At 35.5% G+C, this 16,881-nt stretch overlaps 1 protein-coding gene across 1 annotated transcript in view; it reads right to left on the bottom strand.

The window, feature by feature from the left end:
• The window catches only part of LOC138331697 (transmembrane protein 132C-like), a 79,946-nt gene that overhangs the window by 21,165 nt on the left and 41,900 nt on the right, over positions 1–16,881 (bottom strand). The window contains exon 4 of the mRNA XM_069279438.1: positions 9,773–9,965. Within this exon, the coding sequence (XP_069135539.1) occupies positions 9,773–9,965 (193 nt within the window). The remainder of the gene's footprint in view (positions 1–9,772; positions 9,966–16,881) is intronic.

Raw genomic sequence — 16,881 nt, 5'->3', positions numbered from 1 at the left:
GCTCAATGGTGGTAGTGATAGACTCTCAATGAAAGCAGTCTGTAGCTGTACACCCACATCAAAAGGGCAGGGTGGTAAGGTAGCAGTCTGTCCCTCTGATACACAGCCAACAACAATAAATCAGAAAATGGTAGTAACACCTCAAGCCAGCACATCCTCACACAAAACACTAAAACAACCTGGAAATATGTCTGTGTATCTCCCCTTAGTTTGTAAATTAGAATTTGTCTATTTTACTAAAACATTGTCTGGCCCTCAACTGAATATGGACCCTTCTTATCGCGATTATCAATATCCCACCTTAGTTTAAAAATTTCTCTTTTTAAAATTGTCTCCCTTAGTATGTAAATAAGGATTAAACTAGTTCAATACAACATTGTGGACCCTGAAGATTTTTTTTTAAAGATTATCTCCCCTTACTTGAATTTGTTTAGTCTTGCTAAAAGTTACTCAGATTTAACTTCAAGATCATCTCCCCTTAGTTTGAAAGTTAGGATAAGTCTGAATTCATTATCTCCCTTTGTTTGAATGGTAAGATAGATCTGGTCATCATATCGTAAGCCTTTCAAATTTCTTCACAATATTATATCGCCTAAGTTTCTGCCCTTGTTTGAAAGTCAAGACATAAATGCTGAGAAAACCCAGAAATTGCAAAGTTGGTCACATAGGTGAATAACAGGCTTTATGAAATATCATATAAGTGAGATGATGAGATCAAATATCCTTTAGGGTCCATAGCAGGCGAGTACCATGTGACCGCCAACTCAACTGATCAGTTCTTATATCACAGCTTTAATTTGGTAGTAAATAAGGGAGAAGAATTGATTTAATCAAACATCTCTCAGGTTTTCCTCAATCCCTATCATTAAGTGTTACAGTAATGAAAGGTTTCAAGTCAATCAATTATATCTATGAAGATTTCAGAGCAGCACCTCGCCTGACTGTCATATGGAATCACATGTTCACAAATCCTCCGTCCTTGAATATTCTCAAGAATTAACATCAGTGTGAGAGTAATTTAGAGATAGAACTCCACAAAACCTTCAGGAAAAAAAACCTTCCTTGTCATCATGATCCATCTTCACACATACACCCCTGAAATTTCATAATGGACTGGTCTTGTCTTTGATTTAAGAGAGACTTAATATGTCTTCAGGGGTTAACGACTTAAATCTAAATCAAAAGAATGGAAAGAGTATTATATGGGACTGATAATTAGGAAGGTTCTGACAGCATCATGTCTATGCTATGAAAATAAAAACATGTAATAAAAGAAATAAACCCTTTCAATACTAACAACTAATCCTTGATGTTTTATTTAATGAGTTCTGAAAGAGTTTTAAATGGCCCAACAAAAATGTCAGCGGTATAAAACTTTACATTCATTCTTTGAATATAATGAAAAAAATAATTTTAATATTCAGACACTTCAATCATCTTTGTAATTAGAGTGGGCTTTTTTTATTTCAGAGAAAAAGCAATGAAATTTTTCCCATAAAGGTTTCCAGTGACATAAAGCATACAATAATACTGTTGAAGCGATTACAGGTAGTTTTTGTGATCGAACTGCTTCCCTGAACATTGTAACCACTAACAATGATGCGTAATAACTGAACATTACACTCGACAATGACACCCAGTTCACAGTCGAGGGATGAAAGGAATTCTCGCACTGCCGATATATACCCGACTTTTATCTGGCAGTGTAAATATTTGGGTACTTGTGTTGTGATCAATAGGAGACTTGAGTACGCTCCTAACATGAGTGTAGTGCGAAGCTTTTTCACTTCAACGCCCTATAGGTTACTGATAATCCTGATTATTGGGTTTTAAAACTTCAGATTTTGTTTTGAATCGTGACATAATTACAAGGCTGAGGAGATCTTCCCTGTGGTCTAGGTCGTTTTATCGTTAGAATTTTACGATCTTCGACTCTGATAACACAAACAAGGGGATACCGTTTTTTGAAAAGCTTGTAGAATGCTACAAATTTTAAAAGGCTGCCTCAGACATAAACACAGGAAAAGTGCCCTTTATTTGTTCCATAGATGTTTCTTTTTCATGTTGGACTTTCCAATATTTAGCCTTGAAATTTTTTTGTGATTTGACATCACACCGAACATGTTATGCTGTGTCACTTGGTACAAGAGTTCGGTACATTGATACTTCAAACTTAACAGACATTTAAAATATTTCGGAGAGAACTTTAACCAGGAACTTGAGACTATTTCAATATTTTCTTCTCATACATTTTCTGTACCCAAGTCAAAATACAGAACGTTAATTCAATTCTTTATCACTTTAAGCAAAATGGCTCACCAGAATTTTTCTTTTGAACTCTCTATTTATATATAAAGGCAGAATTTCTGAAATGATCTGTTATTTTCCAATAGGAAAAACTAGAAATTTTCAATAAAGGAAAAATTTGTTGATTTCCTCCACGATTTTGAAAGAACTACAACATACAGGTAATGTAATTGCTACAGTGAGTGTCTAAATATTTAAGGCAACCATAAAGATAATCAAATTTTCATGTTATAAAGTAGCAAAGACAGTAATTTTGCAGAAAACAAGATTCAAGTCATGAAAAGTAGAGAATTTCTCCTGATTAGGCAGATTTCTCTTCCCTTCCAGATTTAGACAGACAAGATTTAGGGAATGGGTCATAAATCACAGGAATTAGGCAAAAAATACTGGGAACAATTACATCCCTAGATACACATCTAAGTCTGTTTTTACACACAATAAATTTTCCCTCTACCTAACACAGCTTTATAGAGATAGTATCTGCCTACACTAGGCCCAAACCTGGAGTGTTCGGGGACAGAATCAGGCCTAATGTTGGATACCCTTGGTTGAATAACAAAGACAGGTACATTATCTTAGTTCACATCTACATGGCAGATAAGTGAGGAGCTACAATCGACCCCCACTCATCTGACTTCTAATGGGTCTCAGATGTTTTATTCTAGTATGTTCAGGAGCTTTATCAACGTGGACCAGACTTCACAGGTTCAAATTCTTGGGGAGTAACCCAAGTCTGATCAATTTCAAAAGCATTTCATCTACGATTGTTTAACTAATAAATTTTGGAACTGTATAAAATTTCTAAGAAATGAAATGTTTGGGGGAGAGGGGTACATCATTTAAACTTGAATTACCATAGGCGTGAGTTAAATGTCATTTTTACGGGGAAATACCGTTGTCGCAAACATTTAGCTTACATATCAGTTTCTGTGACCTTGAAAATTCTAAGGTCAATGTAATTGGGTCACGTGATAATCAATAGTAACTACTGTATCTCTAGTATGCACCTTCTGTGACCTTGACAGAAAAGCCAAGGTAATGACTTTTTTGGCGATTTCTGATCCATAAGATCTCAAGCCCATTCTTTGACAATTTCTGATTCATAAGATCTCAAGCCCATTCTTTGACAATTTCTGATTCATAAGATCTCAAGCCCATTGTTTGATAATTTCTGATTCATAAGATCTCAAGCCAAATCTTGTAATTAAGAAAACATCAATATCATTTACCTTATTATCACCTTATTATCTCCCAATTCATTGTCACTTAAGCATAATTGTTTATTTTTCTGCAGTAAGATACTGCTGAAGAGGGACGTGTATAACTCCAAGTCTCCAGTACCATACTTGTGACATAGTAAACCTGTGTATACAGAACACCTGTCTGTTTCAATACCTACAATGACAGGAAATTCCTCCCATATACAGATACACAACAAAGAATAATGATGCCTTGTGTCTGTCTATGATAGAAAAACTGCTTCCTCTATGTCTACACAACCACGAACCCAATCAATCAAGAATCTCATTAAGCAAATTGATCCCAAATGTTCAAAGGCAGAAGGAGATCGATAAAGATCCTCTTATCTCGCGAGGCCGATGATGGAACACACAAAAACACTGACAGCGCACCTCACAGGCCTTCAAGCCGATCAGGTACGTTACATAGGCTGACGAGAAATCTAATTTAAAAAAAGAATCATAACAATCTCGTGTGCAGAGCTATCATTGGTATTTTCTGCAAGGTGTGCAAAAATTTCAGATCTGAAAAAAGTTTGTTTATTTACAGGAAGAGGTTTTGGAGTTTTAAAGGTCATTTGTCACTTGGCAACAAATAAAGGAAAATATACACACTGTATAAATTGCCATCATTATTTAAAATCATGACGATATTAACTGCAATTTATTTTTCTCCTCCTTTTTTTTTTGATTGATTAATTTATCATCCTATTCCAAAGCAGCCATGCAAGTCATTTAAGGACATGCCATGTATAATGATGGAGGAAAGCCAGAGTACCCGATGAAAACCCACAAGCCAGCAGTCAGTACCTACCACAATCTTATTGAGATTCAAACTCATGGCCTATAGGTGGAGGTGGGTGGTAACATGTTTGAATATCTTTAGTGAAATCCCTATAAGCATTCAAGGAACAGTGCTGTGGCCACTATAATTTGATCCACAGTTTTTTTTCTTCTTTTTTCTCTCTCTTTTAAAAAAAAAATAATTAAATTACTTTTTGAAGGTTAAAATCCTTGCAGAAATTATAAATTGTTAACTAATGGTACAATAAATTCTTAATATCTCATTATTCAACCAAGAGAAATCTAAAGCTACTGTGTTTGGCACGTGCTGATTATCTAGCAAACTCTATAACTGTGAAGTAAATGCTAACAATTAACAAAATATAAAAATATTTTTGATCATAATTAAATCATGACAAGGCAAGAATCGTAACATCCTGTTTAAGATCATGGCTGTTGTATGTATAAGTCTTTCTTATGGCTATAGATACACTTTTCAGACAATCTAAAAATAGTTCTTATCCAATCGCAGTAATTAGTTTGATTGGATACCTGAACAGGAAATCTATAAATATCAACCCCAAAACAACCACAAGAATATATATATATATAAACCACACATCCTGTATATAAATCTCCCGGAGCCATAAAGTAGTCAGATTTCAAACATATTACCAATCTAATAGGATCTGTACAACTCAATAGTTCCTGCTTGTTTAAGAAAGATGAAATATCTTTGTACCATATTTCATCCAATAAGTGTCCATGGCACTTGAAATGGGGCAGTTGCCACATATTGACTGCTGGTTGGTGGTTTTTCTCTTGGAACTCTGACTTTCTTCCACAAACAAACCTGGCACATCCTTACATGACCATGGCTGTTAATAGGATGTTAAACTGATAAAACCCAATAAACTTAAAATGAAGTAAAATCAGGATTGAAGAAACTAAAAAAAGTCAGATGCTTTTCATGGTAAACATACAAGGGTTTACTATGACAGCAGAGTCCTGGAGAATAATCCTGTAAAAACCATATTCCCATGACTCAGACCCTGATAAGTATCCTACAGACCATCTAGGCTCTCTTAATTATGTCTAAAGTACAACACTTACACAGGTCACAATACCGTAAGGACCTGTAACTCTAAACGACTTTCATACAATGTCTTATGAATGTTAACACAAGGATTTAATAGGAAGATCTATGAAATATGGGTTGGTCAAAGGTTTTATGGTTTGTCTTTGTTTTATATGTCCCATTGAAAGTCATGGTAGGGTCGTTGAAGGATTTGACAGGTTAAGGTGGAGAAAAAAAACACCCTAACCTACAGTCAATATCTGGTAATTGGTCCACATAGGATTCAATTTTTAATGGAGGACACAATGGCCGAGTGGTTAAGATTTCCTGACATATTACTGCAGGCCCTCCATCTCGAATCCCATGACTGAGGGAGTTGCCAAGTACTGACCACTGGTCAATGTTTTTCTCCCGGTACTTCTGCTTTCTTCCACTAACAAACCTGACACATCCTTAAATGATCCTCTGGTTGTAAAAGAACATTGAATTAATAACACCAAAACAAAAAGATAAAATCTTAAAGCAAGAGGTGGAGGGCTTGTGGCCATATGACAGAATGCCTTAAAGCACATAAGAATGACAAGTTTTCATTACAAAATTCCTGTGATTTTTTATTTGATATTTGTTTGAATTGGTTAAATGCCTGTACAAGTTTAAGACTACATAAAATAATTTTAGAAAATTTTCTCACTTTGGAGCCTACTTTAACTTTTAATTAAAGAAACTTTTGTAGTACAGAGTCACAAGTGCTATGCCAAAAAGATAAAAATCTTTATGGCTCTCGCTTACAAAGAACACCCAATAGGATATTTGATAAATACATTGATCTCCTTTACATCGATTTGTTACCAATGTTCAAACAATTTCACTGTGTTAAGGTATATTTACACAGAAACATGAAGGGTGTTGATGTTTTGTAACGAGGAAATATTGACAATACACAATTAACAAGCCACATTACCACAATCTAAGAAGTGAATATACGTCGAAAATTGAAAAGAAAACCTAACCAAGAAAATGTATAGATATCAATATCAAGGACTTCTCAGTGTCAAAAGTGGAGACATTTTTTTTTTGATACTTCTAAGGTTCTCATTGTGTTACGTGTTATGCACGCTGGGTAGGTGTTTTTACAGTTATTCAGAATCTCATTGCCCTTTAATAGGATTTGAACGGAACCTCCAGTAATAGCCCTATGACTTCCTTACGACTGATCTCTTAAATTTCCTAAGCTGAGCGGGTATCAATAGAATATATGATAGTCTGAATGAGATACCCCTGTGTCAACAACATTCCTCGTAAGAGGGGAAGACTCACGACTTTCTTCTCCGATCAATATTAGTGTATAAGCAAAGACCTAACAGCGATGTGACCTTAGAGGCTTCTGTACGAATATTTGAACGTTTTATTAAATCTGAATTGGGCTCTACAATGGCACTTGATGGGAGTCTATGTGTCCATTTCAAGTGGTTATTTTTTCAAATTCAATTTAGATGTAGGAAATGTTCTTGAGTTTTGAAATACAAAAGACAAATCAATTCAATACAAATGTTGAAAATGTCCTTGTAAGTGAAATAATGCATCAGCAATGCAGTAAAAGTGTGTCTTGAAGACTAAAGATTTCATTGGTGAAATCTATTACAGAATCTCTAAACCCCTGCTACTTAATTTTGCAATATTCATTTTAAAGAACTTCACATTGATTAAGTTTCACAGATTTAAAATAGAATTTGAATTTAATTATGCAAGAATTATCTAAGATATTAATTCGCTGAGATAAATTTTGGCAAATCTTTCTTGATCGCAAAATTCATGGAAATAAAATCACACTCAAATGAAAGTTGCTTCACAGTATAATTGCATCTGTAAGTGACTTACTTAATGTTTGTAATCTGTATATATATCACTATATTAGTAAAATCTATCGGACTTTAATGGCGAAGGTAAAAGAAAATATTCTGACTTCGGATCCACAAATACATTTACCGTAGGAAACTGTACATAACTTTCATACATATTTTCTTATTTCATTGTAACATTCACCAGGAGTGTTGATATTTAAACAAAATTTACACACAAGTTCATTGTTTGGCAAATTGTTTGACCTCCCTCAGATTATTAAACCCTTAAGAAATACCCTTGAATGATATTTAATTGCCATTTAGAAATATATTGGAGAACCAAACATGTAATCTATTGAGAGAAAATGTATATGTTTGTTGTCTCAATTTCCCCCACACAAGCAGATTTCACAAACACAAACTCCTGACTGAAAACCTTTCATAAAATTCAATACTTTTGATAATGTATACAGAAAATTTACACAAGGTGTGAAATTCCCATCGTGACGTCTTATCAAAACTGTAAAAACATGTAAATGTTGAAACAATGACTCACCAAAATTTCATTCAAACGAGAAATGTTCTGAATTCTTATTTAATTGAGAAACAAAATATCAATATAACAATAGAAAACTGTGTGACATTTTCTCTAATGTTATTGACAAAAATTACAATGGTCTATCCATGTTTAGATTTAGATCAAAGAGAATTAAGGAACCTGATTAGTCCGAGCCAAAGTACAAGTATTCCAGCAGGTGAGTAGAGGAACTAGAGACACAAACGTGGGATAGTGCTTTCCAATAAAACGTCAACAACTATCAGATAAAACCGCTGTCCTTAGCTAAACAAATTGAGAAAGTGATCGTTTTCTATCGTGGTGTTTCCTTCAATTTGTAAAGTAGGTTGTGAAAAGATCAATTGAACAAGATGGACAAGTTTTGTTCTAATAGAAGGGAAAAGTGCACCTCAACTTTGCTATCTATAGAAGTTGGGTGACAAGACAGATTTTCATGGCAAATACATTGGCTCAGTACAGACACATTGGTATAATTAAAACTCAAACTCACTTCATGACTCTTTTTAATATGATTTTTTTGTCATTGCTGTTGATCGTCACCAAAACGTTTCACAATATATAATCAAGTTAATCAAACTAGAATAGCTGGATACCTCGAAATGTTATCATGACTCTGTCCACTTCAAGTTAACACAATTTGACTGCAATTAGGACAAAATGTTCTTTTCATAACAAAACAATTATTTGTTATGAAAATGACCATGTTTTCATCAGATATAAACACTGACACGTACCCTGCATAACACCAAAATCAAAGGCAGATAACTCTATTTTATAAAAGAATTAATGTTAATATGCGTCAATTATTCCTGAAAGGTAATAGGGAAGGAACAGAGACATTTCCTGGAAATTAATTCTTTGCTCATTTATCTTCACTCCCCTTTTTAGAAATTACAGATTTTCTTCGCACATTATTTTCTCAATATTCAATTTAACTCACAAACTACATTCATTATAAAAGGAAATTCTTAAATGTTTCCCTTAACATATATATATGGGTACATTCTGAGACATCAGTAAGTCCATTCTTAAGTTTTCATTCTCCCTACAAAAATTGTCAAACTTAACAAACAAACCCATATCTTACTTATTACTCTTGTTTCATAAAAAAAATCTTTTAATGACATTCTATGAAATATGTTTCTAAATTTTCATTTTTTTTTACTCCCTGTTTCGGTTTCACTGAAAAGTTTCCAAAGAAAGGCGAGAGATTTCAAGCTTTCAGTTAAATTGTAGTTGTGTATTTGTGGCAAACAATGACATAGACTTTTCCAATTTTCTTCCATGACAAAATTTAACAACACACGAAGCTAATAGGCAACAACTTGCCCTCTAATTAGGCGAGGATCAGCACTTTTAAATCATTGTAATTGGAATGGATGTTCAATTAAGAAGTTCATGCGAACTCTTTAATGAATAAAGCAAACTTTAAAGCATGCATGTTCTTCTATTTTCAAGAAATGATTTGTGCAATTATTTTCTACATTTGAAAAAATATCACTTCGATTTTTAATAGCAATGCTATTTCTACAATCTCATCACATTTTTTTTTTAATAAATTCTGCTGAAATGCATGCTGTTCCTCTCACTAAGAAAACTTGTTTGGCTGATTAGAAACCAGGTGAAAATTTAACAGGACATCTGTCATTAACAGACAATTGTACTCTATAAATCTATAGAATTGTTTTTTCTTCAAAGAGTTTATATAACATAGTTCAATGTACCAAAGAAACAACATCAATTGTTTCATTATATAAAATACTTACAGCTTTTTTTATCTAATCTTAAAATTTCAAAGACACATTTTCTGTAGTAATGCCTCATTTTTCTGAATTCATATCAAAACGTAGTTTGAAAGTGACAATGAATGAGGTTGAAAACCTTGCAGCATCCCTGTTAAAAAAAAAAACCAGTGCAACATGAAACAATATAAAAAATGAATTCTTACCTTCAATATTGGTACAATTCTCTCTTGTTCTCGACTCCGTATGTTGATACGCGATACGATTCTAGATCCTTGTGATGTGTAGGATTCACGTTGCTGATCCCGCTCGTATTCAATACTCCATATAATTCGTCCAGTGCCAATGTTAGATCCTGTGTCCTCCACTTCTACTCGCCATTTGAAAATTTCCTGTACTCTGAAAATACACAAAGAAAACATTGGTTTAATTTGGTTTCACATAATGCTGGATTATTTCATCAACAGCCAAGGTCATCTAATTAGGATCACCTCATCTATATGAGGTTTGTAAGTGTATATAAGTGAATGAATGTTTTTGGAGTATTTTGTGTCTCCTTGTGATAGCAAGACTCTATCCAGTTTATAGTTCTCTCTCACTGCCGAAAATCAAGCAGCACATTAATGTAGAGAATACTACATCATCATTAGCTTTCATATTCATTAATTCGCCAGGAAGCTTACAATTAATCTCTACTATATAAATATTATCTATTACTGTAATTTTGTTCTCCCTTCCTTTAAAATTTGTAGCTATTCTAACCTATCCTGTTGACATTAATAACTCATTCACACCTGAAATTTCACAATGGACTATTCTAGACTTTGATTTAGAATAGCTTAAATGTGACTTCAGGGGTCAATGAGTTCAATATCATAGCCATCGATACAACAATAGAACATTAAAACAAATTAAATGTGTCAAGGAGTCTTCTCTTAAATATTGAATAAGAGCTTTTTTCTCAACCTTCAACAAATCTGCATATGTAAGTCTTGAGATAATTACCACTTTCACCCACGATAACAGAGGGGAAGTGATATAATATTTGCCAGGGAAAGCTAGAAAACATCTGCCATTAAGGCTATGCCTGACTCAAAGCAAACCCCAATCCTAATTTGGGATACTTTTAGGACTTCTTTAATCCAAGGTTAAATCTAGTGAAATAAGAGATTTAACCCCATTATTAGCATCTCAACAGTAGACCATGATACCAGACTGAGAGTTGTTCTTGTTGGGATTACAACAGGCTCACATTGCTGTAGTGTTGCTATTGCAATAATAGGCAATAAATAGTTGTAACATACTTTTGCATAATTTCTGTTGAAAATCTGTCAAGACACCGTCAGATTTGGTAATTATGAATTATAATAGATCCATCATCATCAAAAAATTCAAAATTTTTAAAATTTGAAAAAAAAAAAATCAATATTCAATAATGACTTCAAAAGAAGTAGTATTGCTAAAATTCAGAATTGCATTTTATATTATAATATTGATTTTTTTATTTATTTTTTTTTGTATACCGCATCAAATTTAAAACTTACTTCAAAATAACCAAACTAAAGAATACTTTAACAGTTTCTGTAGACCACGCATTATAAGATAGCTGAAAATAAATCAAATTCATCCAATATTCAAAATGTTTAGGGTTCTGGTTGTGAAGAAAGGTTATAAGGTCAGGATTGAAAAAGGTATTAAAATCATTGAACCGTAAATTTCATGCATGGATATTTGTGACTGGAGAGGGTAAACAACTGAAGAAAACTGATTTCAAATATTTTTAATGTAGATTAAAAAAAAAACAAAAAAACAACCAAATCACACGATCAATATTAAGCTAAGAATTACGGTAGAATTTCAGTTTTACCGATAACATCTTTGATGATATTGATATAATTCTCATAGTTTGATAAAGTTGACCAGGCCCTGGGATCTTTAGACAGCACATATGAACAACTTCATTTTCCTATTTACCTGCTGTTTCCTTACAAACCAGGCCAAGCATGGACTCTACATTACAAGGTAGATTTCACTTGTATGGACAGCCAAATCATTTAAAAACACATTTACCGTCACCGTGGTAAACACCTACAGGTCGATGGTCTAGAAGCCATGAATACAGATGTTAAAGCTATCCGAGTCAATCTCGGAGACCAAACATCTTTGTGAAGTTTTTCTGTCATTAAACCAAGAGACCATAGCCAAAATTCCACAACAAGATGAAGAGTTAAACCTGTGGCTATAATAAAGGCAGGTTGGATTTTGTGGAAATTGAACCCCTCCCAAAAAAAAAAAAAAAAAAGTTTCATTAAACAGATGCTCTTTATACAGAAGTGGTCACTAAGGCAGGTTTTAAAATTGCTATAAACTTCCTACCACGGGCCGGACACGCAATATATTTGTGATCATCAGAATTTTAAATACTTCAGAGTATTATATAAAGCAAAATTTTTTTCTATAGATGGAGCAAGAGTATTAGGGCCAGCTAGGACATCCTGGGAAAGACATGGGTAGTAGTATATATCCTCCACCCTCCCTCCCATATATCATGGCAAGGGGTCTAATTAAAACAACAAGTATCTGTCCACATGTGACTGTGTACGAAAATATATAGCCATATAAAATAACCACAGCAAGGTAATAATGAAACAAGAGGCCCATGGGCCTTAACGGTCATCTGACTCATTGCACAAAACAACAAAGTCACAGTATAAAGTATTGGTTAACGATTAATATAAACAATACAAGGAACTCCTTAGTTGAATATGTAAGTTTCTGAAATAGGTAAATGTCATTCGTTGAACAAACTTGGTAGCCCTTCATCCATATATGGTTGTAACCCATTTACGAATTTTAAAGCCAAATTTCAGCAAAGCTTCCATTTTGGACATCCGCCATACTATCCCCATGGGTCTTAGTTCGGTCCTTTATAAAATATGATTGTCCTCACCTAAAGTTCCCCTTCAGAATCAATTAAAACCCCTATAGACCAATTTTCCTTGAGATTGGAGACCGAAATCTGAAAACAGGAAGTGGGCCAGCTAAATTTAAGAAAATTTGCCCTTTTGGGGCCCCGCACCTCAGCCCCAAGGGGTCTGACCAGACTCATATATATAAAATAGGATTGTCCTTCCCCAATGATGTTTCACACCAAATATGGATGAAATCCATCCAAGGATGAAGGACTAGTAGGATTTCAAAGCTTAGATTAAGAAAATTTCCCCTTTTTAGGCCCCGTCCCTCTGCCCTAGGGGTCGGACCAGGCTCATTTATATAAAATATGATTGTCCTTCCCCAATGATGTTTCACACCAAATATGGATGAAATCCATCCAAGGATGAAGGAGGAGTAGGATCTAGCTTAAATTAAGAAAATTTGACCTTTTGGAGCCCCGCCCCTCTGCCCATAGTGGTCGGATCTATTTCATTTATATAAAATATGATTGTCCTTCCCCAATGATGTTTCACACCAAATATGGATGAAATCCATTCAAGGATGAAGGAGGAGTAGGATTTTAAAGCTTAAATTAAGAAAATTTCCCCTTTTGGAGCCCCGCCCCTCTGCCCCTAGGGGTCGGACCAGGCTCATTTATATAAAATATGATTGTCCTTCCCCAATGATGTTTCACACCAAATATGGATGAAATCCATTCAAGGATGAAGGAGGAGTAGGATTTTAAATCTTAAATTAATAAAATTTCCTCTTTTGGAGCCCCGCCCCTCTGCCCCTAGGGGTCACCAGGCTCATTTATATAAAATATGATTGTCCTTCCCCAACGATGTTTCACACCAAATATGGATGAAATCCATCCAAGGATGAAGGAGAAGTAGGATTTTAAAGCTAAAATTAAGAAAATTTGCCCTTTCGGGGCCCCACCCCTCAGCCCCTAGGGTTCGGACCAGGCTCATTTATATAAAATATGATTGTCCTTCCCCAATGATATTTTACACCAAATATAGATGAAATCCATTCAAGGATGAAAGAGGAGTAGGATTTTAAAGCTTAAATTAAGAAAATTTGCCCTTTTGGGGCCCCACCCCTCAGCCCCTAGGGGTCGGACAAGGCTCATTTATATAAAATATGATTGTCCATCCCCAATGATGTTTCACACCAAATATGGATGAAATCCATCCAAGGATGAAGGAGGAGTAGGATTTTAAAGCTAAAATTAAGAAAATTTGCCCTTTGGGGCCCCATCCCTCAGCCCCAAGGGGTCGGACCAGGCTCATTTATATAAAATATGATTGTCCTTCCTCAATGATATTTTACACCAAATATAGATGAAATCCATTCAAGGATGAAAGAGGAGTAGGATTTTAAAGCTTAAATTAAGAAAATTTGCCTTTTTGGGGCCCCACCCCTCAGCCCCTAGGGGTCGGACAAGGCTCATTTATATAAAATATGATTGTCCATCCCCAATGATGTTTCACACCAAATATGGATGAAATCCATCCAAGGATGAAGGAGGAGTAGGATTTTAAAGCTAAAATTAAGAAAATTTGCCCTTTTGGGGCCCCACCCCTCAGCCCCAAGGGGTCAGACCAGGCTCATTTATATAAAATATGATTGTCCTTCCCCAATGATGTTTCACACCAAATATGGATGAAATCCATTCAAGGATGAAGGAGGAGTAGGATTTTAAAGCTTAAATTAAGAAAATTTCCTCTTTTGGGCCCCATCCCTCAGCCCCTAGGGGTCGGACCAGGCTCATTTATATAAAATATGATTGTCCTTCCCCAACGATGTTTTACACCAAATATGGATGAAATCCATCCAAGGATGAAAGAGGAGTAGGATTTTAAAGCTTAAATTAAGAAAATTTGCCCTTTTGGGGCCCCACCCATCAGCCCTAGGGGTCGGACCAGGCTCATTTATATAAAATATGATTGTCCTTCCCCAATGATGTTTCACACCAAATATGGATGAAATCCATCCAAGGATGAAGGAGGAGTAGGATCTAGCTTAAATTAAGAAAATTTGACCTTTTGGAGCCCCGCCCCTCTGCCCATAGTGGTCAGATCTATTTCATTTATATAAAATATGATTGTCCTTCCCCACTGATGTTTCACACCAAATATGGATGAAATCCATTCAAGGATGAAGGAGGAGTAGGATTTTAAAGCTTAAATTAAGAAAATTTCCCCTTTTGGAGCCCCGCCCCTCTGCCCCTAGGGGTCGGACCAGGCTCATTTATATAAAATATGATTGTCCTTCCCCAATGATGTTTCACACCAAATATGGATGAAATTCATACAAGGATGAAGGAGGAGTAGGATTTTAAATCTTAAATTAATAAAATTTCCTCTTTTGGAGCCCCGCCCCTCTGCCCCTAGGGGTCACCAGGCTCATTTATATAAAATATGATTGTCCATCCCCAACGATGTTTCACACCAAATATGGATGATATCCATCCAAGGATGAAGGAGAAGTAGGATTTTAAAGCTAAAATTAAGAAAATTTGCCCTTTCGGGGCCCCACCCCTCAGCCCCTAGGGTTCGGACCAGGCTCATTTATATATAATATGATTTTCCTTCCCCAATGATATTTTACACCAAATATAGATGAAATCCATTCAAGGATGAAAGAGGAGTAGGATTTTAAAGCTTAAATTAAGAAAATTTGCCCTTTTGGGGCCCCACCCCTCAGCCCCTAGGGGTCGGACAAGGCTCATTTATATAAAATATGATTGTCCATCCCCAATGATGTTTCACACCTAATATGGATGAAATCCATCCAAGGATGAAGGAGGAGTAGGATTTTAAAGCTAAAATTAAGAAAATTTGCCCTTTGGGGCCCCACCCCTCAGCCCCAAGGGGTCGGACCAGGCTCATTTATATAAAATATGATTGTCCTTCCCCAATGATATTTTACACCAAATATAGATGAAATCCATTCAAGGATGAAAGAGGAGTAGGATTTTAAAGCTTAAATTAAGAAAATTTGCCCTTTTGGGGCCCCACCCCTCAGCCCCTAGGGGTCGGACAAGGCTCATTTATATAAAATATGATTGTCCATCCCCAATGATGTTTCACACCAAATATGGATGAAATCCATCCAAGGATGAAGGAGGAGTAGGATTTTAAAGCTAAAATTAAGAAAATTTGCCCTTTTGGGGCCCCACCCCTCAGCCCCTAGGGGTCAGACCAGGCTCATTTATATAAAATATGATTGTCCTTCCCCAATGATGTTTCACACCAAATATGGATGAAATCCATTCAAGGATGAAGGAGGAGTAGGATTTTAAAGCTTAAATTAAGAAAATTTCCTCTTTTGGGCCCCATCCCTCAGCCCCTAGGGGTCGGACCAGGCTCATTTATATAAAATATGATTGTCCTTCCCCAACGATGTTTTACACCAAATATGGATGAAATCCATCCAAGGATGAAAGAGGAGTAGGATTTTAAAGCTTAAATTAAGAAAATTTGCCCTTTTGGGGCCCCACCCATCAGCCCCTAGGGGTCGGACAAGGCTCATTTATATAAAATATGATTGTCCATCCCCAATGATGTTTTACACCAAATATGGATGAAATCCATCTAAGGATGAAGGAGGAGTAGGATTTTAAAGCTGAAATTAAGAAAATTTGCCCTTTTGGGGCCCCACCCCTCAGCGCTAAGGGGTCGGACCAGGCTCATTTATATAAAATATGATTGTCCTTCCCCAATGATGTTTCACACCAAATATGGATGTAATCCGCTCAAGGGTTAAGGAGGAGTAGGCTTTTGTATAAATAGTCTTACGCACGACGCACGGCGCACGGCGCACGGCGGACGGCGGACGGCGCACGGCGCACGGCGCACGACGACGGACGAAACACGATGACAATAGGTCATCCTGACCTTCGGTCAGATGACCTAAAAAGTACTTTTGGGAGTCATAGTGCATGATTGTGTGTTATGGCAGTTAAGGTGCGGTAATCAAAGAGCACTTAAAACATAGTTTATACACTCAATTACTTCAGCAAATAAGTGCAAAAATATATTGGTTGTCAGGCAACCTCATATGTTTTGTACATCAGTGGATCCATCATCCTTAGCTTCTCATTGCACACAAAGCATGCATTATGACATAAAAGTATCTGGTTCCAAATTTTGATATCTGTTTTGAATTTGTAAACAATTGCATGATTCTTTTCACGATTTTGAATGATGTATGTTTCGCATTTTATTCGGTTAATCTATTGATTTCTTCCGAAAGTCTGAGACAGCTTCACATCCAAGGCTTTTTAAAAATTAATCATGATTTTATTAGAATCCTTAGGAAGTCCTAGAGAAGCATGTCTTTCGACACCAAATTCCTTTATGATTGAAGGAGA

This window comes from Argopecten irradians, chromosome 9 (genome assembly GCF_041381155.1).
Source record: "Argopecten irradians isolate NY chromosome 9, Ai_NY, whole genome shotgun sequence".
Classification (NCBI taxonomy): domain Eukaryota; kingdom Metazoa; phylum Mollusca; class Bivalvia; order Pectinida; family Pectinidae; genus Argopecten; species Argopecten irradians.
The sequence above is the reverse complement of the archived record's forward strand: the minus strand, read 5'-3'. Positions and strand labels throughout refer to the sequence as shown.